The sequence below is a fragment of the Aptenodytes forsteri genome, unplaced genomic scaffold (genome assembly GCF_000699145.1).
Source record: "Aptenodytes forsteri isolate BGI_AS27 unplaced genomic scaffold, ASM69914v1 Scaffold57, whole genome shotgun sequence".
NCBI lineage: Eukaryota > Metazoa > Chordata > Aves > Sphenisciformes > Spheniscidae > Aptenodytes > Aptenodytes forsteri.
In genome coordinates, this window is record NW_008796220.1 from 3,726,124 (window position 1) to 3,753,316 (window position 27,193).

Genomic DNA, 27,193 nt, shown 5'->3' on the forward strand with positions numbered 1-27,193 from the left:
AGCTGCATTACTGACCAGCAACACTGCTGTTCAGCCGAGCTTGTTGTGTTCAGAATAATAGGGCCAGTTATTCTGGACTGGAATCTCTGGGCACCAGTGTAGTACTTGTATTAAATGATGAATTGCAGTCCTTGACTCTCATGTGTTGATTAGTTAAAAAAAAAAAAAAAAAATATCCAGAAAACACAAAAAGAAATCCCAGAGTGCATAAAAATCTTGCACCTCCCTGGGATAATTTCTGGAATAATTCTGTCCAAAGGAGAGGACAAGGGCAGCTACACCCCCCCGAGAGCAGCGACTCCTGGGCTTTTGACGGAGCACGCTAAATCAGCAGGATGACTGCTTTGTCCTGGACAGCCAGGCCCTCTGACTGACCAGTTCATTCAGAGATAGTAAGTTTGGTGCCAAGTCCTGCCATCGCTTTTAAACATACTCCTAACAGACACCTAGAACTCTCCAAAATGAAACTGTTGGAGATGACAGAGGGCTCACAGGTTCCTCGCATGTCTGTTTGCTGCACCAGGAGACCATGAGTGTACCAGGACTAACCTCTTCTCTTTGTGATAATCCTCTAACAAGAAATGACTGTAAGGGGCCCTGCAAACACTGCGATGCTGTTAGTCCTTGAACCTTACCTTGGCTGGTACCGTATCCCTGAGACACTGCAAATACTCTGTCACTGTGCCTGGTCACGGACAACGCTCAGCTCCTAATGGGAGGAACAGGCTGAGTGTTCGGTGCATTTTATGCCTTTATGCCTTCAGCTGGCAGGCGGGAATATGTTCAATGTCTGAATCGGTGAGTCTGGAAGATCAAGGCCTTTGAGAGGTCTCTCTTGCTTCTTACGTTTGCAAGCACCTGCATGTTTTCTCTAGACGGGTGTTCACTATGACTGCGGTTGAACACTTTGTGAAGTAAAGCCTTACACCTTCAAGCAAAAGCTCTTGCACACCTGCGCTGATGAACATATCCAGAATATTAATCACTCAATACCACAATGACTCCTTGCAGAAATGACTGTCTGCCAGCTCACTACGCATTCTCCTACTACCATGATGATACTACCATCTTTAGATTGTCAGAAACATGGACTATTATATATCCTGTTATAGAGTATTTCCAAAGCAGGAAGATTTTTAAATCAAATGTACTTTGGACCATTCCTATGGTTTGTTTGCTTTCTAGACTGCGCTCATCCTGACCAATGCAAATAGACAGTTGTAGTCTCAAGTCTTGTTTGTATCATATTTTGTTTTCCATGTACACAATGTATCTCCCTTCAAATTAACTTTCTAGATATTAGGCACTACTCCAATTCTGAAATGCAAGGAATGTACATCCAAACACTTGCTTCCACTGCAAAAGGAAAGAAGCCATAAAAGTTCTGTGATCCTCCCATACAGATTTTAATAGTCTGTATGTAAAAAGAGCACCATTTCAGTTTAGTCGTTATGTTCAAGTATACAGGTGCAAGGCTGCCAGAAAAAGCTAAATATACCTTCCATCGGGGTGTCATTTATACAGAAGCACTTTGCCTCTCCAGCACTCAAAGAATTAAAATTAACCTGAGTGACGACAAGCTGGGTTAAGCACAGAGCAAGCGCTACCTCCCGATGCTCACTTCCCCAAAGCTGCTGCTGCCAGCCTCTCGCGCTACCACACATCAGGCCTTTTTTTCCGGCAGGCTCTTCCAATTCCTTGTCAAACAAGTTTAGAGGGGGAATTGCTGCCGGAGAGTTTCAGTGTTCATAAAAGGCCTGCTTACACAAACTGCAGATCTGATTAAGGCGGCACCATCTCCCCAGCGGACCTCACCACTTCTCAGCACTGCCCGTTCTCACCATCAGTCTGCTTGTGTCCTACTCCAGATTTGGGGGGGTTTACTCTCAAATAAGCATCTTGCAAGAACAAACGCTCATTCACAAAAAAAACCCAAACTCACAGATCCAGGTTAGGGCACCGTTAGAAAAAGAGGAAAATCAATGGGGACGATAACAGGTGTGATAACCGCTTAACCCGTCTCTGCCGTAGCGGTTGAGCTAGCTGTGTCCTGGTGGTGCCCGGCCTATCTGCATAGCTCAGGAGATAGCTAACCTGCATTAGGTTACAGCACGGCTCTTCTGTTTACAACCGTCTCTCTTCTTGTCTTTCTAAGGCTCCTGCTCTCCTGGTTGTTAAATAGAAAAAGGAAATAGAGCACTTGTGTAACACCTTTCTTTTTTTAACCTGAGACAGAAACTGCTTTTATTAGAGGCTCTATGGCTGGTGATAAACAGCCCTTTCTGGTTTATTTGTGCTTGTGGAAGATACAGTTTTCTCCAGGCCACATCTACTGCCCTACATTTTTCTCACTGATCTCTGCATTTTCTGGCTGTGTGTTCATCCAAGGGGGCAGGACAGAACTCTTCTCCTCGAGTGAAGTATTAGCTCCACAAAAATCAAATGACGAAATACTCATTGACCCCAACACCTATTAGAACTTGCCTCAAGTGTGGTCCAGTATATTTATGTTTGTCACTTGTCCAGTATCTCATACTCACCCAGAAGTTGCCACCTTTCTGTTCTTCTTTCCAGCCTTAATACAGGCAGAGTAAACGCGTTCTCCTTTGCAGATTCTCTCCTGGATCAGCCTTTCTGTTCATCTCCCCTTACTAATATCCTATTCTTTTAAATTTCAAGCTCCAGAAAAGTTTTCACCTGTTCATATTTCTCTTCTATGCTCCTATTTTTCAGCTTTTAGCTCATCTCTTGTTTGGATGTTCTTCTCTTTTTTTATTTTCAACTTCCGAGCTGTATAATTTAATACTCTGGTTACATGCTTTACTATACAACTTTTTAGGCTTTTAATGAAATTAATGGCACCTTTCCAAAACATCAAGAATTACAATTTTTCAGCCTAAATGGAAAGTCTCCAGGAAGACACCAATTAATTCTTTTGCTCCAGCTCTGCAACTTCTGAGTTTTATGTGAGTCTCTATGCAATCCTGTAACATGCATTATGCAGGAAGTCACATTACTAAAACTGTTATTTCTGGAGTTATAAATCTTCAGGTGATGGCATGGCTCAATTGAATGCAGTGCAAATTTTTTTCCAGTAACTTATGGATCCAGAACTTCACACAATGAATCCAGGCAATGACCTTCACTTTAACAGCTGATGCAGTCAAAGAACCATATATCACAAACATCCCTATCAGCCTCAATAAAATAGTGTGGGCACTAAAATAAATGAGTGGCTAAAGGTTTGCATTCCAGAATACATTTGTCATGACAGAGTGCCAAACAATCCCACTAACATATTTTTTAGCCCACAAACATCTCCATTAAACTCACCTTGGTAAAACAACTTGTAAGAGGAAACGTATCTGGATGTATGGACCCATGCTGGTCCATTTTAGTACATTAAGCTCTGCACAAAGGATCTACTGGGCATTTATGAACCAGAAATTCTTGTAAAATCTGTTTTCTAGGGAAAAAGACCTTGATGCTGGCTCAGTCAGAAAGGCTGCACCTGAACTGACTGGTTTTGGAAGATGTGTGAAGAGGCCATGCATACATATCATGGATGTGGCTGCCATTTCAACTTGGAGCCCAAAATATCCATCAGGGAGTACAAAGCAATTATATACCCTGAACTTGACAGAAAGGAGGGGTTGGAATTTGCTTTCCCAATCATTCAGTACTCTGTTTGCAAAGGGTCTGATGTAACTCCCACATATTAATAATAATCCTAATGATTTACAGGGATGGTTTAGGCTCAGAGAGACCAAACACCTGCATTTTATATGGGCATAGTGGATTTCAGCCTCGACGTACATCGAGGCTTTGAAACATGCTCTGAACATCAAAAAATCTGAGCTTTTCATGGGGACAGAGTTTGCATGAAGTTTGCTATTAATAAGGTTGTATGTGTAATGGGTTTGAACTGTGCCACTGATTTTAATGGTAGGATTTTCATAGCCCAAGACCAACAGATGTGCCCAATTTGAAACATTCTGAAATCCTACCATATAACAGGTGTATTTATTTTTCTGTATTTTCATTAAATCAGTTTCTGTTCTCAGTCACCCTTGTATAAAATCAGAATGAGCTTCGGGCTGAGGAAACTGAGAGTAAAAACTGATTTAGTTTTCATTTTTTTTAGAAAAAAAAAGTATTGCAGGAAATAATCAGAAGACTGCCAGCTTAACTCAATCCTTTTTGTTTTATGATCCATTAGTGTTTCAGACCTGACAGCCTCTGCCGAGGTACCAAATCATGGTACCCCTCAGCTCTTCATGCTCTCTTCCCAAAAATGGAGAAGGAAGTCAGGATTCTTAGTGAAAAGCCTAAAGTCTGAAGCCTAAAGTCTAAAGTCAGGACACAGTACATTGCAGGTAGCAGGCTAAGAATAACAGGACAAACTCGCGAGGAGAGAAATAACAATAAAATACAGGAACCCTGACTCTCCCTCCGCAACATTACCTAATTCTAATGTCACGAAGAAGAAAGCAGTGTGAATGTGCGTGCAAGAGATAACAGGCTGTCAAAGCACCGCTTCCGCTCAGCGCCAGAAAATTAAAGTTTGATTATTCAGTAGAAGCTGAGCTGATCCGAGAGTCACACCAGTGTCCAGTTCACAGTGCAACTTACCTTCACAAAGAGCTCGATTTCAGGGTCCTTTCCTTCCCCATTAGCAGGAACAGAGTCTGTCATTTTTCACCCCCAAGGCTACCAGCTGATCTCCCGCTATTAAGTGGCAAAAGGAGGTTTCAACTGCACAGCGGGTAGGTTTCCCTTCCGAACAGCTCTCACAAAGCTTTTAAAACATCATTTGTAATGGCAAAGCTCGAAACCAGAGGAGAAAACAAGTTTGCAGGTTAATAAATAAATAATAATCATTAAAAAAAGGCAGGCAGCAGAGAAGCAGTCCCTGTTACGGCCGTGTAGTTCTTCAGAGCAACAAGTGCTGCTGTGCTCTGGTAGAGTATCCTCATCTGTCAGAGCTGCAGTTCTCACTGCCTGCCCAAAATAGCCCAGAGGATAAAAAAGAGGGTGGGGTTAACTCACAGGGGAGGAGACAAGCTCCTGGTACCTACGCAGGATCAGTCTCTGAGCAAATAATTCCGCTCTTCCCTGTTTTCAGCGTTTCTGTTGTTCCCTCCCTTATTCTACAGCTGGGAGCACCAGTGACAGGGGAAGAGGGAAGGTCCGCAGCAGGCTGGTTTCATTGCCTTAAGCAACAGTGATGTTTTTTCCTTCTTTTCTGAAGGGTGTTTGTCCTGCTTCCAGCTGTTCAAAATCCTGATATTGTTATTGCTAAGAATGGTAAGGAAAAAAGAGCCTGATTTCTTCACCCTGTGCGTTGGCTGTTGCATCGGTGCAAGGAGCGTGCAGAAAAGCAGAGCTCTGCCCCAGCGAAAACCCCTGTGTGTGGTACAAAGCAGTACAAAAGCTGAAACCAAATACTCTTAGGTGAGAAAAGCACCCGTGGTGCCACCACTCCTGACGGAGTTCAGGAGCAGAGGAATGGGAATGGGGTTACACAGGAGAAGGAAGAGCTTCAGGGCCCTGCGAAAATAAAATATTTGGGTCCCATAACTATTTCTCAGTGTGTCCCTTGGGGTGTTGGTTGTAGCAGAGGGACAGGAGAGTGATGATATGCTGGGGTGGAGTACGGAAGAAAACTTTCAAGAGCCTCAGCATGCTATCAACATACTGTCATCATCTATACTCCCTTCCTTCACCCTGCATTCCTTGCGTGATTCAGAGGTTGCCACACAGCAACCCTAAGCAAGAGGTGGCACATGACAGAAAGGCCTGACACAGCTAAAAGGTGTGGAGGAAGGGAGTGCTGGCACTGTACAGGAGAGTGGACAAAGGCAAAGGGGTTGGGTGGGACTGCCTCCTCATTGCCATCATTGCCTGGAGGGACTAGCTACTTTCGTGCCCTCCTGCCCTTGGAAAGTCCCTTCCTTCATCTCTGCCCCCCCTGCCCTCTGCTCTTGTTTCGGGACCGCCACAGCTCCGGCTCACAGGCCGTCGGCAGCTCGCACTGCCAGACACCAGCAGTTTTACTGCCCAGTCCCCTTCTGACATAGAGAGGCCTTTTGGGTGTGGTTTTGACATGATCAAACACTCGCCTTTCCTGAAAGTGCTCTTAGCCGTGTGCTTTCGTGATGATCTTTAATTCCCTCCCATGACCTCTAGGTATTTGACACAGGTCCAGAGCAGTGGCAGCCCACATCTCCATAGCTCTTTGGGTAAGCTCTACGGGAATTTGCCACAACAGCTGTTTCATGTGCACTCCATGAAGCACTGAAATGGTTAACAAGTAAATCTCATTATGCTGTTGCAACTGTAATTACAACGTAATCAACATTGTAATTAGTGTAAAAGTATGCTTATGGTTTTTAGATCTAATTAGCACTCATTCAAATAACTGGAAGGTTAGCTATAAGAGAATTAAGTGTTATTACTCCTTTGATTTCAAATTTTTACATGTAATTTTTGGACTAGGTACATTAATTACCAAACATTTATAGTATAATTATTCTTAGGCCTACAGGCAAACTTCCAAGGACATGGGCTAAGTGTACTTACATGTAGCAAAAAGAATCACTGCATTGTAATTACATATTACAGTTATAAAAGTCTGCCAAAACATAAGTATAGTCACCGTATCTCTAAAAAGCATCCCTAAATAACATATTATCAACTCCATGATTACAAGCTTTTGTTTTTGCTGAAAAAATGTTTTGCTTTAGCACCTCATGTGATGACATAATTTCCCTTCAATGAGGGCTCCTGGAAACAAAGGGAAGTGGGTCATCTCGACTGAGGTTACCTGTAGCTCCAGCCTCACTGAAAACACTGTTTTGATACAGGCAACTCTTTCAAATAATTTCTATCACAGGAGCGTGTATATCAGCTCTGGAGGAGAAAATACTGCCAGCTGTAAGAACAGTGAGGACGTAATACTGCTAATGCTAAACCAAAATGTTTAAATAAAATCAGCATTCAAGACATGGGCACTTATAAGATGTGATGCATGTGAGCTATTTTGATGTCTATTTTAGAATGAAAAAATGTACCCTAGAAGTGCCTACTTTTTTCCAAAAAAAAGGGAGCCCAGGGTAACAAGCTCAGATAAAGACATCATAATGGTCAGACAAATCCCGCTGCAATTATTAAGTAAAAGAAATCTGTGGCTTTAGTGCCTGATTTCTATGCACGTGTCATCTCCCACTTCAGAAGTTGTGCATGCCTTGCGCTTCTAAAGTTAAACTCTAGATGTAGCAATTTCGGTAGAGACTCAACGTGTCAAAACATTTAAATCCTTCCTTCCCAATTACTGTCTGGGTTTCGAGGTGTATTACAATTACTTTGCAAGATGAAGATTATTGTGCTGAGGCTCAGCAAAGCAGAAGGGAAACTGTGCAATACAAGTGTGAAGCCATTTCCATCCTGACCCAGATATAAACCACTGCAGAACAGGTCAGACTCCATCTGGTTCAAGATGCTTCTGGGCAGCAGTGCCCCTGAAAGGTCCCTTCCCCATCCACTTTCACCCCTGAGGCACCACCTAGCACTCATCCCCTGCCCCAGGACTTGATACGGGGTGCTCAGAGGCTACAGAAGCCATAGTGTGAATATCACACATCTGGTATTCTAGCTGTGCTTGTAGGTATCCACAGAAAGAATACCCCAGCCCATCTCAAAAATACTCTGATTTTCAAAAATCTCCCTATGGAACCCCTAGAAGAGACCAAGCAAAACAGAGTCCTTGTTCATATAAATGCTGGTTTTTTAAATACCTTCTGAAAGCTTGATTGAAGATAACCATTGCAGGAGGCAGTGAGTAGGAGGAAAAAAAAAATATATATAGATATTTACTACTTCAGGAATCTATTCATGCATTTACTGCTTTGCTGTCTTATAAAACTGACTTATCACTTACATCTGGGTGGAACCTTTTTGACTATAACGGTTGTTATTGTCTACACGGCTGTGTTTTGTGTTATGAAATCAGCTCTTTCTTCAGCCAAATTAAGGGTAAGATACTGATAAATAATTAGTACACTCTCATTTTACTGCAAAGAATGAGTCGCTTAGTTTGGCCTATCATTTTCTCACAAGTCAGAAGTACCAGAGGCTTTGAGTTACGTACAAGAACATTAGACACTGAATTATGAACTCTTCATAAGCCAAGTCATTATAGTTTGAGGTTTATGAGATATATAAATGAACATGAGCACGTCATCCCATTAATAAAAGAAGAGGACAGCTTCAGAAAAGGAACCGCCACATCTCCACAGAAGACCTCTATTGTAGGTGAACTCTGACACACTATCAGCTTTCACAAGCCTGATCCAAGCTTCACTTCCAGCAAAGATTTGTCCCGAGGGGGTGAATCAGAGGCCAAGCATCCAGAATGTAATTCTATCGTGGAGTTCTCCAGCAGACCGCTAAGTTACCAAGAAGGATCAGGGCACAGAGCGCATCCATCCCCCGGTGCTCACTCGGTGCTGCCACCCAGCTCATTCTGTGAGAGCGAGGCGTTACAAGTTTTATATGACACTGGTAAGATTTTTCATGTTGTGAATAAAATTCCATTATGGACGAAAAGAAGAAGTAAAATCTTGGTGCAGCTGCAGTAAATGGTATTTGGAGTTATGATTTTACCCGGGAATTATTTAACTGCTTAACTGCCTAAAAAAAACACAACTAAGCAGCAAGCAGGTACTAAACCAGCACGTTTGAACGGGTTACGAAAATATATCTTCTGGGGACAGTTCTGAATTACTGGTAATTTCCAACTGCATTTATTGCATGCTAATAGCTTCAACATGCTACTTATTTAACAAGTTAACAAATGCAAGGAATCAATCCAATAGTTTTAGTTTCCTTTCGAATTACAATGTGTCACTATCAAGTTCTTGTTTGATCTTCAGAAAAATCAAAAGGGGTTTGTCTCAGGTATTTGGGGTCAGACTGGATGTTCCCCTCCCCAGATGTACAAGACATGCAAGGATGTACAAAGCTCTTCTCATTAGCCTCATGCCAAGGTTGGGTGAGCAGGTATTCTTCCTCAACTCCAGAGCCATACAGTGCCTCAAAACCTGTTGGTTTGATGGAGGAACTGTGATTTTGTTCCTTCTTATAAATTGTCCCACACTCAAGGGCATGGAACAAAAGACATCAAGTGATTCAGGCATACAGCCTGAATGTCTCAAGAAACGGGATGGGATGGCAAAAGCTAGGTCAGAAAACTCTGCACTTCCCTTAACTGGCAAATTTTAGATAGCTTGCTCTACATCCATCCCCCAGACATTATGAATCTGTCATAGCCATGAGCTACAGCAGCTCTCCTTTACCTTATTATGAAAACGCAGTATTTTGGCTCCAAAGGTCTCTGGATGAAACTCAGCTGTTTAACAGAATGGTCGATCACTAGAACCGGCTCAGACAGGAGTTTTGCAAATAAGTTCTAGCCCAAAAGCATGAAATTATTTTTATGTATCATTATGTTTTCACATGGATGCAGTATCAAACTTTGCTGTATCATTAATAAGTATTAACAACTTCAAGAGAAAAACCCACTGCTGTTCAGTGGGAAGAGGGATTTCATTATGGATAATTATCTCAGCGCTCGTGTTGAGACAGTCACAGCCAATCATTCACAGGGAAGTGGCACTTAAAAGGTACAAAATCATCTCCTAATACTGCATTCAGTAGAGAGGCTTCTAGAGGGCAGCGGTTTATTCCTTTATTTCTTTATTTTACTATCATTCCAAAACTGTCATTTCAATTAAAAACAAAAGATACTTCCAAGCGGGACTGAGACTGCTCTGGAAAGTGGTATTGTAGGGGATACAATAGAGAGCATTACAGATTGTCCCAAACTGTGGGCTATATGGATAATGTAGCTGATGAAAGGAGCAATGCAGATATCCTCAGCCCTTGCTTTTCAAAATAAATCCTCCATATCGTTAGGTGTTATGAAGAAAAACACCACCAGGTAAGTGTGATGTACCTGTTGTTGTTGTTGTTGACTCACTGCTGTCACAGAACTAAAATTACATGATTTTACTTACAAGTCTGCAACAGAGTAATGCATATCCCTGTCTTAATTTACAAGTGTTCCTAGTGCAAGTCCCTATTTAGATTATTTCTGTTCATTTCTTGGTATGCTTCTTGTCATAAATTAAGTCTAAATTAATTAGGATTTGAAGCATGTACATGCAAACTAGGATTAAATCCCCCCAAGCAAAAGACCAGCACACAACACGCTACTCCAATCCCAATTTATGAATTATTATTTACAGAAAGTGTTCAAAATGGCATGTACGTATCATGCAGATCTCAGGCTAGGTTTCAATTCCCCCCAGTAAATAAGGCCCAAAGAATGCACAATCGCTGCTGATTTCATTGGATACATTTTGTTTCGCTCTGTTGTTCAGCAAACAATTTGGCTGAAAGCAGAAATTACTTTCTATATTCTGATGCACACTATTTCTAAAAGATGAAGCGTTCAACAACTCAGTTTGAAATTCCTCGTGACTCAGACTAGTTCCCATGGGTTCAAATGTTGGCATCAGTGACATTTAGCTGTGCCAGATGAAGCCATAAAGTACCTGCACAGCAGGTTACGTGCGTGGATCTGCACAGCGGATTACAGGATCCTCTGTGGCGTACGTACTATTTGGCTTAAGAAAAGGGCATCTAGCTTTTGGCTCCCTGATAAACCCATGCTTCCTCAGTATGAAATAGCAGGGATCAACATCTTTACAACTCTCTTTATGGCGGCAAAGTTTAACCTCGGCATACATTAAGGTCCACCTCATCAATGGCAGTGCTGTATGCCTGGGTTAATGCAGCTGGCTGACCTGGAGCCTTACAGTGAACTGTAGAACTCTTCCATTCTCCTTAGAAAATTGTCCTCATTCATTTTTCATTACACCTTTTGGTACTTCTGTGATAAAGTTTCCACAAAGTTTGCCAGTGAACAAGCTCACTTTCCTTAGTGCATCACCTCAAGCTGTAACTAAATGAATAGTGGGTTGTTTGGGGTTTTTTTCCCTTCCTTCTTCAACCTAAGAGTTCAAAGTCTTGAAGCACCTGACGTTGACTCGGTGATATCTCACTTTAGTTTTTCTTTGCTTGAGGACCCTTTTCACTGCAGAGTTAACGCAGACAACCAGGACGAATCGGAGCAACGTGGTTAAGCACAGATGTGAACCCCTCTCCTGCAACTATACTTTGAAGTTAGCAGATTTTCACAGGTGACTGCCACGTGCAGGTTTTTAGGACTTCGGAGACCGCATCCAACATCTTTAAATGAAAGAGGGTGGTGGCAATTCTTAAGGAAGAGCTTGGCATAAGACTGAAAGTAAATCTTAGTATGAAATTCTTCTCTGAGCACAGAGTCTGAATAGTGATGGGGTTTCAATTAAGTCTGTCAGAATTGGAAATACTGGGTAGTCTAACTAGAAAGATGTACAATTGTTTTCCTCTTAAATGGAAGATTTTCCAAAAATTTTTCATCTTTTCCTGAACATAATGCATGTGGCAGGTGTAACTTTTATAAGGAAGGTGTGGGTCCTTGGTCACCGGCTGCAATACCTGGAAGCAACCTCATAGATCACCGAAATGTCAAAGCACAGAACCGTCTGCAGTCTCGCTGCTCTGACCTTGTTGACAACTATGGTACAACTCTAGAAAATGGACTAGGTTTTCCTGGGAGACCTACATCAGTTAGAAAAGTGCTAATGAGACAGAGAGCCCTTGACTCATTATTAGCAATTTCTACCTGTTCCTACCCAAGCAGCAAGTGAGAGTTAATGCCAGTCTAATTCGTAAATATATATAAAGGTATCTCATGATGTCGAGAGAAAGCCTAAATCCCCCTGCAGAGGATGGCACCAATAAGAGACTCTCAGGTTATCTCTTGGCTGTGTGTTAACACAGAAAATTGACTTTCAGAGAGGAAAGGCGAAGAGTTCAGAAGGGTGAAGTAGGCGTGCTGTCAGGATTGACTCCTCAGCTCTGTATCTCGACTAGGTGGAAGCCACTGTGTGGCAGTTTCTACCACCACTGCTCATGCTGGGTCTCCTGACCAGAAAAAGATGACTTTAGTCTACAGAACTACCAAACCAACATCCTCTGCAATTATCTCGTTTGCCATGAGAGATTTCTCAATTAAAAAATAAATTAAAAGGTAATTGAATGTTCTTATGAAAGGGAAAATGGCCAAGCAGTTATAAGTGACCTTTTCAGAAAATTAAGTGTATCGAATCAAAGCTGGAGGCAAGTTAGCCAGGTCATCTGTCAATCTTGCAGGATATTATAAACCTTGCATTATATTATTATAAACCAGAAAAAAAAAAAAATACTGTAACTAAACTGAAAGGAAATCCATCCATACAAATTCCATATTGAAAAGCTTCATAAAATCAAAGAGAAGGACTCAGAGCAACTGGAATTAATACACGAGGGAATAGTTTATTATTGATAGGGCTGATACTGCCACCTATTTTTAAGACTTCCTAATGCTTTCCCTGATTACACCCTGTTTTGAATTCAATGTAACTTTTGCCAGACTTTAAAAGGGGAGCTCTTCAGCACAGGTGTCTGCCTTCTTTATTCATCCAAAGCGCTTCAGACACCCAAAGGTTTATCTTGCAATGCAATCAACCACTGAAGTCACTGTTCCCCCAAAGCCTACAGTTGAAAACAGAAGACAGGCAGAGCTTGAAAGGGAACAGAAATGCAAGGAAGTGACCTGATTTCCCCAGAATCAACAGCAAGGCTAAGAATAGACTCCTGAACGCCTCAATGCCAGCTTAGTCAAACCATTGTCAAGTAAAAACACATTTGTTTTTCCAAGCGTTCAGAATTCCATCATTGCGGAGTATGCTCCCTATACGGGTGATTACGTGGGTATATATATATACACAAGTACAACATTCTTGTACATAAAAATACAGATATTCTGCAGGCACTCTTCCAAAGACATTCCACCGGCCCACCTGTCACGCTCTGCTCGGAAAACCTGGCCTTCAGTTTGCCTTTTTTTTTTTTTTTTTTTTTTTTTAAAGTAGAACTTGGTTACTTCTCCCATGAGTCAGAGAGCCCAGTGTGTGTCTTTATTTGATGGGTTAATTGTTAAGTGGAATTAAGCAGCAGAATGTTCTTTGGTCACATATTTGCAGGGACTTGGAGAACACCGTCTCCTCCCTCGCTGGCAGTCGAGGAGGGAATGCCAGGGCAGCTGTGCTGCTCGCTGGGCTTTTATACCGGTGCTATTTTTAGGTGTTATCAGCCACGGTGCCCAGGGCCAATCAGCGCCCGATGCCTGCAAGAAACTCTGCTCCGGTCCAAACTTCATTCTCTGCAATCTCACAGGGAGGAGCCAAATGACTGAGTTTGCTGCTCTAAACTTCTGCTGTTCGTTATACGGGCTCATTAACACATGGCAAGGCACTAGCACACCAAAGTACATGAATAGTTAGGACCACGATGAAGTTACTGATTGAACAGATAAGCACCCTGCCTATATTTGGTGAAAATAAGGAAATTTAAGGTGCTTCATAAAGTCTAATAAGGTATACAATCCTGCAGTATGATAATATATCATATATATCAGCATAAGAAAGACACGGACCTGTTGGAGCGGGTCCAGAGGAGGGCCACAAAAATGATCAGGGGGATGGAACACCTCTCCTGTGAAGAAAGGCTGAGAGAGTTGGGGTTGTTCAGCCTAGAGAAGAGAAGGCTCTGGGGAGACCTTATTGCAGCCCATCAGTACTTAAAGGGGGCTTATAAAACAGATGGTGGCAAACTTTTTAGCAGGGCCTGTTGCGACAGGACAAGGGGGAATGGCTTTAAACTAAAGGGGGGTAGATTGAGACTAGATCTAAGGAAGACATTTTTTACGCTGAGGGTGGTGAAGCACTGGCACAGGTTGCCCCGAGAGGTGGTGGATGCCCCATCCCTGGAAACATTCCAGGTCAGGTTGGACGGGGCTCTGAGCAACCTGCTCTAGTTGCAGATGTCCCTGCCCACGGCAGGGGGGTTGGACTAGATGACCTTCAGAGGTCCCTTCCAACCCAAACTATTCTATGTTTCTATTCTATGATATATATAAAAAACAATCTGTGTGGTTTTTACAAAGGTGTTCTTTTTTATGTCACCTTGTAACTATGCACTATGTAACTAGAAACTATTGCTGATTATTTACAAATCCACGTGCTCACCAAAGAAAGGGAAGAAAGACTAGTGCCTCTTCAAAATAGGCCACATGGTGTATAACAAATTTTTGATACTGGACCTTTGTCCAGTATATTTGTTTAGTACCTTTTCACAGAAATATGACCTTGTAGTAACTTTAGGCTTTGAGAAATTGATGGTGGAGTTAGACTGCTCAGACATAGACCTCCAGGGCCATGTTAGATGCCCTAGGGTATCCCGCCCAGCCTCCAGCAGCTGGTTTTCACAGGATCAGATCTCTTACATGTTACAGCAGCTGAATCACTTCCCCAGCTGAGAAAGCTGCTCTTTCTCAGATGGTACTTGGTCAGATTTATCAGGTGGTCAGAGTTCACAATTAGTTGATCTACAACTTAATGACTGACCTCCAAGAAATTTAGACTGGACGAATTCCTTAAGACAAGTCTATATTGGGTCCCGGGGTGTTTAATTCAGATAGATTGTCTCTGAGGTTTGTGAACTGCCATTTCTAGCCAAAGTATGAATTACTCCTCCTCCATATTCAGCTTCTATTCCACCATGGAAACAAAAGAGAAAAGCAAGCAGCTCAGACCAATGTTCAAGAAATTTTCTGTCTGACAGACCATCATTAAAACAGACTTCACAAATTTTATACAGCTGAATTCCCAAATCCAAACAGTCTTCAAACTGCATGTACAGAGTATGCATCAAAGTATCTTGAGTAATATCCTGTCTGCACTGAATCAGTGCAATACTCTTATTAATCTCAGCATGGCTTACATTCTCGGTCTGAGCATGCTACTATTCAGAAATATCCCTGAAATCTCACCAAGACCCACTGAGCATACAGCATATTAACTGTGATCCACATTGAATCACTTGATTAAAAATACTTGCCCTATAACCTTTTATAATATTTATCTGAACTGACAATTTTAATTTTCTTTAGTCCCCAAAATGACACAGACTGAAACATTAGATAATGAAATTAAAAGATAACAATTAGTGCCTTACAGTTTCATACATCTAATTTTATCTACGATTTCTCTATATGATAACATTTTAAATTAGTTAACCTCTCTATCTTCATAAAGCAAAAGATGGCATTTTAGTGTTGCCCATTGAACTTCATTTTACTTAAAAACTATGATTCTTCTCTAAAGGTTCATCAGCTTTTAAAAAAAATTCCTGCTTTCTATTCGTCCTTTTCCCAAAGCACTGAACTATTTAAGTAGAAACATAATTTTATTAATTTAAAATGATTGAGAAAAATGTGAATGAAAGTTTTTATATCCTAAAATGTTAGGCATGTGTTTTATACTTTTTATGCATAAGCATCAGAGCATTCAGCAAGCTGCAGCACTGAGCTCCGGGATAATTTTTTTTTTTTTTAAAACAACTGGGATATGAGTGCAGTCTTCATTCTTAACGGGCCTTCTTGATGGCCTGTGAAAAAGCCCATAATATGTACAAGAAAGGTTACCTTCCATGCCTGAATCACAGCCCGATATAAAAAAAAAAAAGCTAAAAAAAAGGACTCTTAGGTCAACAAGTCTACTCTATGAAACTCAGGATTACTGAATTATTTTCTCCAGTACTTATCTGGAAAGGTTCTAGCTAATAGACATTAAAATTAGGAAAAATTTCTAGGGACATGAAGAAATAAAACTTTATAAGTTTAAATTATTTCTCCTGGTATTCCTATTTAATGAGGACTTGCCAGTATTATTTAGACACCTCAATGACCAGTCACATGCCATTTCTGGCTAACAGAGACCCTCTTGTAATGAGGAGCCACCAAAGCATCAGTGTTACGGGTAAGGACGCACATATTTATAGAGCAAGTATAAATGATCCATTCTGTGGGGCAAGTATAACACACTTCTGCTGGCCAGTTCTTTAATCAAATACATTTTAAAATAAATAAAAAACTCAGTACAAATACATGTGAGCAGAGGTCAGAAGAGAGATTAAATACCTATATATTCAGATGCAAAGCTTCCACTCCTTCCATTTGCTTCTCAACCAGTCCTCAAGCTACAGGCATATAGTGTTGAGCTTCAGATGCCAAGATTTCCCAAAGAGCAGTAACATAGACAAGTGAACAACCCCATCTAAATGTCAATTAAGGATCCAGAGAGAAGCCCTTCGAAGCTGTTGAACTTAAGATTCAGGACCGGTACCTGTGAGCACTCTTAACGCCAATGAGACAGTGGAAATTATGCCCTGCTGGTGTGCTGCAGGCAGACTAGGGAACATTACCATGATGTTAGAAAAACATTATTGCTGCTGAAAGGAAAACAGGTGTCAGGATAAGTGAAAAACTGTGAAAGGCACAAAGAAATTAATGAAGCTTTTTCTGACTGACTCTAACATTTATATCAGGACATTTCACCTCAAATAGAATGATGTGTTTACTTAAACAATCGTAGGTATCTTAAATCAGGAGGTTATTAAAAGAATCTTTTTTGCTGCTTGTTTAGTCTAGCTATAAAAGTAGAAGCAACCTGAGACAGGATGCAGCTGTGAAAAAAAAGGCACCTTTGTGGAAAGAAGGTATGTGCAGAAGGGGATTACTATGATGACTGGAAGAAGTGGAGACAAAAAGGATTGGCTGGTTTAGCCCAAAAACATATGAGGATGTCTAAGCCTAAACCGATTTTAAAAAGCGCTAAATGAAAGAATGAATGCTAATGGACATGAATAAATGTCATTTGGAAATTAGACTAAGGTGTCAAACCATCAGAGCAGTGACGTTTTGAAACAGATTTCCAAAATGAATAATAATGGCCACTTAGTTTTTACATCGACCTTGATCAGTTTATGAATTATGTATTATATGATGAGGCTGGCTGTGACAGAAAAGGACTCCATTTCATGTTCCAAAAGGTCATCTCCAGTCCCAAGAAATTTTTTTCAGATTACCAGGAACCAAAAAAAAAATCATCTTGGTGAGTGTGCTAAAATTTTTACCTTTCTGTGCCACATTTTTTATACATATATAAGTAGGAAAATAATGTTTTTCTCTTGGAAGATGTGTTCTTGAGTTTTACTTCATTAACACTTGTAGTCTGCTTTGAGGTGACTGCACGGAGGCTGCAACAGAAACTCAATTAACTCACAAATCAAAATCCTGGTTTCAAACACTGCTTGCCTGTACTGAAATCAGACCTGTGCACTAACCAATTCACTTCTCCTCTATTCCTAATTGTATCATTATAACTTCATGAAGGTCACTGACGTCTTACAACATTATCAGAGATGTACCAACAGTAAAAAGTCAACCATAATTGTATCATTAATTGATATGAAAAGGGTCATCTAGAGGTCTAAATATAAAAATCAGACCTGCAGACAACAAATGAATGACTTATTTTAGAGTGACATGCTGCCTCCTACTTTTTTTTTTGTCACAGAAGGTAGTTTACTGCAGGTTCATAACATTTGCCATTAAGCAGTTGTAAGTATTTAAAAAATTGCCACTGATACAGAAAAATATTCAGGTGTTTCTTTTCAGCCACAATCACAGCATATAAGAGAACACTGAAAATATTTCTAATGGACCAGGAAATACAGTTGCAGAACAGTGGAAAATTTCCCTCCAATACAGGGTCTTATGACCCAAAGAAACAAAGCAGATTTTCTTTTCACAATTAAAATCTTAAGCTGTGTTTGAACTGGTACCTAGGAATTCAAACCTAGTAAATTCAGATGGCTTTTCTCTTCTACTATGGTGTCTAAAATAAAAAGCAACTACAAAACAAATGTAGTTGAAAGAAACATATATGGGGGTTGCTGTTAAGAAAAGGATAAAGGTTGACTTAAGTTAAAGAAAGTGCTGGTTCTCAGTCTTGGAAAGATGCTAAAATGTATCAGATGATTTTATCTGATTAAGTTAGACTGTCCAGTGAACAGCTGAACTGTCCAACATTGCAGTGTTTGTTCACTGTTGCACTTCAGCTGTTGCTGAGTGCGGACACTGGAAAAAAAAAAAAAAAAGAAAAATTAAATAGCCTGAAAAAAAGAAAAAAGAAATTCAGTCAGGAGTTTGTTTCCAGATACCCATTATCAGAATTAGCTTCTAGTCTAATCTAGTAATCCAGGCTTTGTATTTAAACTGTCACTGGTGGCATTCAGTTTATTTAACTTCAGGTGACCATGCCATTGTATGCCATTGTATGCAGTGAAAGTTTATGGCTTGATTCAGTTGCTTAAACCTAGATATCCAGCAGCATTTGGGAGGCCCTAGGATAGCTGAGGAAATCTGTAAACATATATGAGAAAGGATCTATGGGAGACCCGTGGCCTTCTGCAGAGGCAGCTGGAGGCCAGGAGGGAAGCCTTAAGGCATCTATAGCAGCACTGATGCCTATGGTTGGAAAACTGAATTAGGCCCCTACTCGATACAACTAACGGAGTCTACAGAACTAACCTCACCCTACAGCTGATGCCTACACTTGGCCACATGAATTAACATCCCACTGCACTATTTCAGATAGCTTTTTGCTGCAAAAGGAGCCTAGATATCCTGCAGAGACATGGTTAATAACTTGGCTTACAGACACACCATAAGTCGGGTGAGCCAAATCCAACCCTTGATATTTAAAGAAAACAAAAAGCAGAGCAGAAAAGCAGCTTTCCTCTTGCAGATTCCAAAATAATTTACATAAATCATTACCAGTTCCTTTGCAGAGACTATCTATTACTTTGTGTTTGTAAAACATCAGCCTCAGTAGAGCTGCTCTTTTGGTACTTCTGCAATAAACAATTAAAAATAATACAAATCCCTCTATATTGGACAGAAAACATTTAACAGCTGACAGTACTGCTACACAGGTAAGTTGTCAGGGGCAGCAAAAAAGTAATCAATCCACAAACCTGAACATTTTCCTCTCCTAAAATGTAACAAAAGGAACTGAGATGTTTCAAAAGAAAAAAACAGACCAGGCTGGGATAACAGTTTTATTTTCAGAACATCAAAGAGGGAGTCACAAAAAGAAAATTGTAAGAAAAAGAAACAAGTATATAAATCCCATTTTAATTTTCTTTCAGTATGACCTACATATTTACATTGTATTTGCTATTGCTGCAATCACTGTGCAGTAACAATTTCCTAGACAATACGGGTCCGTATTTTGAGGCTGGGGGGGCGCTACTGTGCTATACCCAGCCACGGTCGCTGCTAGAGCCAAAAGCTGAAGGTGGCACAGGAGTGTCAGCTGAAAATTGATTCATGGACCTTTCCGGAGGCAGAAAAGGTGCATGAGCAAGGCACAGACTCAGCAGAGGTCAGAAGCAAGACCTTTTATCCTTTGTGTTCAAAAGATTAAGCAAACTGCTATGCCTTGCTGCTAAAGCACACGTTCTGTTCATGACTGATAGTCAGGGAACTGGATGTTATCTGTAACAGAACTGCCATTCGCTAATCTTTTCAAACAAGCACACAGAGTAATTCAGATAAGCATAAATCAAGCTATGAAGAGACCCACAACACAGTTTTCCTCCTCAGAAATAAGGGTTACATAGCTACTAGGTTTATATGTTAAGACTTAACAGATTACCCATCTCCCATCCATGATAGGGTGTAGGAGGTAGCCATAAAGCCATGCTGTGTCTGCACAGTATGGTGCGCAGATATTACAGGTGTATCTCTATTTTCTGAGTTAGTAGAGCAAAAGCACTGGTGATAGTACGCTCCACATCAGATTTATATCAGAGCAATTCTCTGACTTCAAAACCGCACTGTTGTCAGTGACAGGTGATCAGAGTCTGATCACATCACTCAGATAAACCTAGTGCTCTTGAAGTCAAATGGCAGGCGCAAACTATGCAATAGTACTGCATTACAGCTGCTTGCAAACAGGCGAGTAGTAAGTGACTGAGACCATTACAGAAGCATTTATTGGGAAAGCAGCAGGGCTAGAAGATGAAGGATGTTAAAGATGTTAAAGGACACACAATACGCTAAAACATGGCAGATAAAGTGTCCCGACTAGAGGGTTGGACAGATGATGAATTAAAGAGGCACTTGCTGTAGAAATTTCTATTGGCACTGCTAAATACACTACTTGTACCCGAAAACCGGAGCTTAAGAAATAGATCAATTAACTGGAGATCAAGACTGCAAAAGGTCAAAAAAGCCCTACAACAAACAAGCAAAAAAACCCACAACACACCAAACCACTCAAAGTTTAGAAATGATGACTCAAGCTTGAAGGCAGGCTGAAGGAATTGGATTTGTGTAGTCTAGGAAAGCAAAGACTGAAGGAAATTTGATATCTGTCTTCTAATACAGAAAGAACCTATCTATTAAAAAGAAAAATAGCATAATTCAGAGCAACAGAATTTTAATAAAGGAAAATATTTGTCTCAGGAAAATACTTAAGCATTGACAGAGTCTAATTGGTGTAAGTGCTGAATCTGCATCACTGAATGTTTTCAAAGAAGCATGTGTTAGGGATAGTCTAGATAAGACTGAGAGCAGGAGGACACATCTTATCACTTGATATTCCAGACTTGTATTTCTATACTTAACTGTACTTGTAAACTATCTTAAGTAAGACTAGTTGCAGTGAAAAACATCCATTAATTTCATTAAAATTATCAAAAAAGGTATCACATTATTATATTGGCTCCCTATTAGTCATTTCTTGCCGTGCACATGTTAACTTCAGCATGTTGCATCTTGGTCTGTAAATCTGCCATGACCGGATAACTCTGAAAATAGTTCTTGGATGTTTTCCTTGCTCAAGTTGCTCAGTTAACACTATTTAAAAGGTGGATTATGAATCATTTAACCTTTTTCTAAGCTTATGAATAAGACCAAAATAATATTTGCTTACTTCCATTAGATATATTATAAAAAAATATTTTTAAAAGCTAAAATGTCATAAAAAGCCAAATTACTATAGTTTTATGAACATATAGAGAGTTACACCTGCCACCTGGCTTCAGCCAGAACTCCTTTTACCACCTGCAAACCTCGGTGGAGAAGATATGGTTTAACACCAGCCTTACATGCTGTATTGGAGTCAATTAAAAGACTACCCGGCTTGCATTGCTAAAAGGTATTTGGACACCCAATTATGCTTGCAAATATCTACCACCCCAAAATTGCAAGTACAGTTGTTTTACTCTGTAGACTATGAGTGTAGTAAGAAATAAGTGGTTGAAAATTTGAAAAACTGATATTCTCATTAATGTCAATATCCACCCCTTTATTCGAAATCCCCTGCAGGACTTCCTACTGAAAGCTACAAATGTTCATCTATGCTGGGTACTCTTTTACTTTTCATCTGCTTCTACAAAATGCTTAGTTCTGCTCAGCAAAGCACCAGCATAACCACTAACTCAAGACTGGGCATCCGCGTGGTTACATTACGATTTGGTTCTGCTCTTTTCAAATAATACATGCTAAAAATTAGCTATGTCCTGTAACTTCATGTTCTAAACCATTAATACATATTCTTAAACAAAACTTTCTCAACAGATACCAACATGCTCCATAAACCACAGAAAAGCCAACTCAGTGGGAAGGAGCATGACTTTTGCAGTGATACAAGCAATTAATCTGACTGTCCCTGTTAAGAACATGGTCTGTCATTCATAAGAGTTCAGCTCAACTTCGTGAGTCAGTAGGGAGCTAGCACAGGGTTGTGCCATCAAGTTATAGCCCTCAGACCTTCCTGACTTGGAAACAAGGGAGTGGGAACTTGGAAACATGTTCATGATGCTAAACCACTGTATTAAATTTGTATTGTTTGCATAACACAAGGTGTTTATTGCTCAGGGTAAAGAATTACCTTCCTTCTATTGGGAACTGTTCTCCTATAGCACAAATGTGTACAGAGAGGGTATAATCTGTAGCCAGTCTCAGGTCGTCAATAAACCAGAAGGGCAATAATTTTCTTCTGAAAAGAAAATAGAGGGACTATTCCTTAAATAACAACTCAAGCTTCAGGAAAACAAAAAGTTAAAATTTTCAAAGAAGCTCAACCTTCAGGACAAACACGCTGCTAAACAGGGAAATATAGCATACAAGTGAAAAGGTTGGACCTCTGAGCAGCAGCTACAATTAGGTCAAGCTGACCTATGCACCCAGTAACGTAGCCTGTATGTCAGTCATATTTCTCTTCAAATGTCAAAGGCTTTTGTTTGAAGAAACTACAATGTTATTGAAAGGGCATTAAGGCGACCATGACAAGCCTGGACATGCTGGATTCACACAAACATCACCATGTTGGTATGTGCTATATTCTGCTATTAAAGGTACAGGGAATTCCTTGATGAAAGCCAAAATTTTTTACCTTATGGCACATCCTGAAATAGTCCACTGACGAGGACGTAGTTACCAAGTGCTAAGATTCAGTGGAAAATGAGTGAATGCGATTTCTTGGTGTCTAATACCACAGAACAGACTACAGAAAAGATTATCCAGTCTGACTGAAACTATGGTCCTAATGCAACAGCACTTCCAATATTCTGATGAAGTTAAATTTCTATTCTAGGCAGTGCACTGCAACTAAGACAGCTAGACTGTAAGTTAGATATCATTTAATCTTCCCACTTTCTCTGGTTTTCAGTCAGCAGCAACCTCTGCTTGACACTCGTGTTTCCAGCCACTCAGAGATTTGTTAGTGCTACAAACAAAGCAGGGAGTAAATAGTGGCAGAATTGTCATTACCACTATTGTCCCACAGCAAAAGGTCCTGCTGTCACTGTTAATGTTTGCAGAAAAGAGCAAATCCAGAAGATGAACCCAATTTTGGAGCAACACTGGCCTCAGGTGGACTAGAGACCATACCAGAAAGGAGCCATCTATGAATAATGGCCATTGACACAACTGAGAGATTTGGTTCCTACGTGCAAGAAGTGATAGCCCTCAGGTATTTCACAATTCTTGCTAGGTATTACTCTATGACCTTCCATTTTATAGGCTGACTTTTGCTATCTAGATAATTAAAGAGAGAGAAGCTGGCTCTGCACTCCATGGAGTTAGTGCTTTATTACCTCAACACCAGAAAGAAAGAAAAGCAAAAATCCAAAAATGAAATGTCATCAGTTTCTCAAGGAATAAAACGCTGCTGTAGGAGTTCAGTTCAGCCACCCACGCAGAAACATCCAGTGCCCTGTCCATTGGGCCTCCAGCTCCTGCTGGAGGAGGATCACAGTATGGATCACATGAAAGCCGCACGTCTCATCTTCCAGCCAGGTAGGGATGTCTTGGGGCTCAAGGACATCTCAAATGGTCCCAGGCACTTATGTTTAGGCAAGAGAATCGAGTCCAAAGTTTGTGCTTCTCTAGACTAGCTGATAAGCCCCCTTGATGGGATACTCAGCTATGCTGCACAACAAAATCAAGGAAAAGGACTTCCTCAGTCCTTCTCCATGATAGTTCTTTTCAAAATGCCCCTCTTCTCACTTTTCAGAAATTCAAGTTAACCCCATCATCCCTGCTTGAATGGGAGCACCCGCACGCATTTTCTTCTTTGATGTACAGAAAGAGAGGACACCACTATCTTGAAACAAGACCAAGGTGAAAGAATAAGGAGTAAAGAGAGATTATTTTAAAGTCAAAATACAACATTCACGTTGCTAACACCATGAAGTTACTAACAGACAAAATATACTCAATTGCTGCAACTTTTGGTACATGTATGCAGGACTACAAGCAGAGATACGAACTAGAAACAGCACCATAGATATCACTTTGCCTATATAATTAATGTATTTTTAGCAACGACCATGATCCAGTCACAGAAATAGGGCAGCTGCCGCTTCAAAGACTCATACAGTGTAAGTACTAGGAAGATAAAGAAAAGGCCAAGTGCCCTCACACATGGCTCTTGTAGCCCACTTCTACAGAAATCAGTAGCAAAACCCCTTTGTGGCAGTACGCATGGACCCAGAACGATTCACGACGCAGCAACTAGTAGATAACTCCCTCTCCTGAAGGATACACACCTTTTTAGAAGAGTAGCTGCAGTTATATTGAAATTCAAGATAAATGGCTGATGGTTTATGGTTTGTCTTATGCAGAATAAGACTAAGTAACCTGATAGCCATTTCTGGTTTGTTTGTTTTTTTAATTTCTCAACAATTTAAATTATCTATCTTTATGCAAAAATTAGAAAAGCAATCACAAAGGATTGTCACATAGAGAAGGGAGACATGAAGGGGGAATAACATCAAGTTTTCGTCTACAGGAAGACATGACACAAAGGAAAAATATTTAAACCCTAACTTTCTTAATGTATTCAAAAGAATCTCAAAATTCTGTTGACACTTTATGGAAGCGATCTCCTTTATCCCACAAGTAAATGTAGGATAACTTTTTCACTAATTCAGTTTTCCAAGAAATCCAACATTTATAACAGAAACCAAATGAAGTATTAGGAGAGTCCACCAAGCCATTTGATCTCCCCTAGCTCATACAAGATAATCAGCATCTCACACCAATGCAAAGGTTATAGTGTGCTCTTGCTTAAATAAACTAAATTAATGAAATACAGACATTGCTGAAAACGTTTCTCACTATGTGTGGTAACAAAATCTCTTATCCTGTTTTCAAAGCACCTGCGGAACTGAGGAACAGATTCTGACAATCTTATTTATGTTGAAAAGTGACAAACTTTACAACACTTCTGATGAAATAACAGAGATTTACGCTCACAGTGTATGGTCCTATTCAAGGAAAACAAGAACTTGAAAATTTCTCTCTTATGTAGTTAAAAAGGAGGAACTGTCTGTGTTACGGCCTAATAAATACAGAGAAAGGTTGAATACAAGAGTTTTATGAAGGGAAATATAGTGCTTATTTAAGAACTCAGGTGTTTATGGTTTAGAAATTTAAGTAATACTTTACAAGGTTAGAGAAAGTGTGAAAGTCCCTTCAGTAATTTAAACCTAACTTGAAATTAATGAAAAATACATGTTAAAATTCTCACAGAAATACATTATCTAAATATTGAAAGAAATAAAAGAAAGATCTCTTTCAGGGAAGAGTATTTGTGGAAATTTTATTGCCATTATTTAAACTATATAGTTTTCTCTGTAGCATTAATAACTATCAGTTTTGAGCTATTAGCTACTAGATAGATAGTGAAACACAGGGATAGCTGAACTAGCTTAACTAAACCAGTTCAAGTAGTAATAGTCCAGCTGTAACAGCAGGGAGATACCACAGAATAAATGAATTGCAGCAACAACCAGAATACTTTCACCATACTCATGCTTCCACTTGAAATGAAGGAATTCCAGGCATCTCCACACAACACAAACCATCCCTTTCTATGCCTTAAGATGTAAGTGAACGGCTTGCCCCCCTGCAGCACACAGGCAGCAGAGCTGGGAATAAAGCAGCAGGTAGCTGTATTTTCCTGATTTGGAGGACACATAGATTGATTTGGGGTTTAAAACTACTGTATTCTTAGAAGAATAAGCTCTTACCTTTACAAACATGAAAATCTCATGATCTTCCTGAAAGTTGTCAATTTCTCCAAAGTTATTGTTAAGGGGGAACTTGATGGAAGTTGAAGAGTTGGAAGAAGTGCTCTGGCTCCGACGCAACTGGAAATCCGGAAGAAAATGCATGTTGCTCTCAAACATCATGCCCTCTACGTGTTTATCTTCCAAAGTTGGGCTCATCAGATCCATCTCCTGGTATGGGTGGTCTTCTTCAGCACCATGGTGAGATGAAGAAGAACCATCCTCCCCATCAGCCCCATGCTGAGAGGCCACAGAATTACTACAGCTACCTTCTGAGCCCTCTTGACTACTATCCATGTTCTCTGGGATAGTAGTGATTGAAGGAGATGCTGGATCTTCATGGACATGATCATAAAGATTATCCCCTTTGTCCTCCTCAGAGTCTGGAATCCCATAGATATTGGTGGTGTTAACATTTTGATAAACATTGGTAAAGACCTGATCTGCCATGACTGCTGGCTGGTGAGTTTTGCCTGCCGTCTGGTACCTTAAAAGACTAGAATTAAAGTGAGATGTTGACAGACAAATGCTCTTTAGGAGGAAGCAGAGTCTGTGGTATGCTTTCTGAATGCTCTGCTACACACGGCAGATCTCCAACAATCATTTACTGAGAGCTTTAAATCAACAACTACACTTCCACTGAAGTAAAAGATAGGGCTGTCTCACTTTTAACCCCTTTGTCGATCTGACTGCTGGTAACTATATCTTGGGAACTGTAATCACTTTCTGTTCTTCCACATATAGCCTGGCCAAGTATAGTGAAAAACAGCTTAAGGACCTATCAGTACTAGAAAGCTTCTAAAGTACTAGAAAGATAGGTATTCTTTCACAGGAAGCCAGAAAGTTTTACTGGAAATCTTATGTACATTTTGTGTAAAGAGGTAGAAATGCAGACTTTACCCATTTACTGATATTTTCAACACACAAAAGCCTAGCTTCAAGGAAAAGCAAGGCAAAACTGCCTCAACAACACAAGCAATCTGCAACATTTCACTGGTTACTTACACCACCATCAACAAATGATGATTTTATAAAAAAACTACAAATAAAAAAAAATTATATAGTGGTATATCCATGAGAAAAAGGCATCAGACTTGAACTCTTTCCAGTTTTACCACTGGTTCACTTTAGGACCTTGAACCAGTCACTTCACATCCAGCAACTTCATCCTCTCGTCTATAAACTAGGGCCAAAACTGTAAGAAGTCTTGTGAGCTGCCTTGGAATCTAGGAAAAGAAAGCACTGAATAAGCATTAACTATTATTATGTATACTTAATATATCATAGAATCATAGAATCCTTTAGGTTGGAAGTGCCACAATCTTTTAAATACTTCCAGGGATGGGGATTCAACCACTTCCCACTTCCGCCTGGTCCAATGCTTGACAACCCTTTCGGGGAAGAAATTTTTCCTCATGTCCAATCTAAACCTCCCCTGGCGCAACTTGAGGCCATTTCCTCTCGTCCTATCGCTTGTTACTTGGGAGAAGAGAGC

General features: G+C 40.3%; 1 protein-coding gene across 2 annotated transcripts in view; it reads right to left on the reverse strand.

The window, feature by feature from the left end:
* Window positions 1-26,230, reverse strand: part of CLIC5 (chloride intracellular channel 5) — an 84,043-nt gene extending 57,813 nt beyond the window's left edge. Inside the window, exon 1 of one of the 2 annotated variants that reach the window (XM_009288968.2) lies at window positions 25,660-26,230. In XM_009288968.2, the coding sequence (XP_009287243.1) occupies window positions 25,660-26,148 (489 nt within the window). In that variant the 5' untranslated portion in view covers window positions 26,149-26,230. Of the gene's footprint in view, window positions 1-4,632; window positions 4,994-25,659 lie in introns of those variants that run through there. The other variant, XM_009288969.1, reaches the window with a different exon arrangement.
* Window positions 26,231-27,193: the final 963 nt, after the last annotated feature.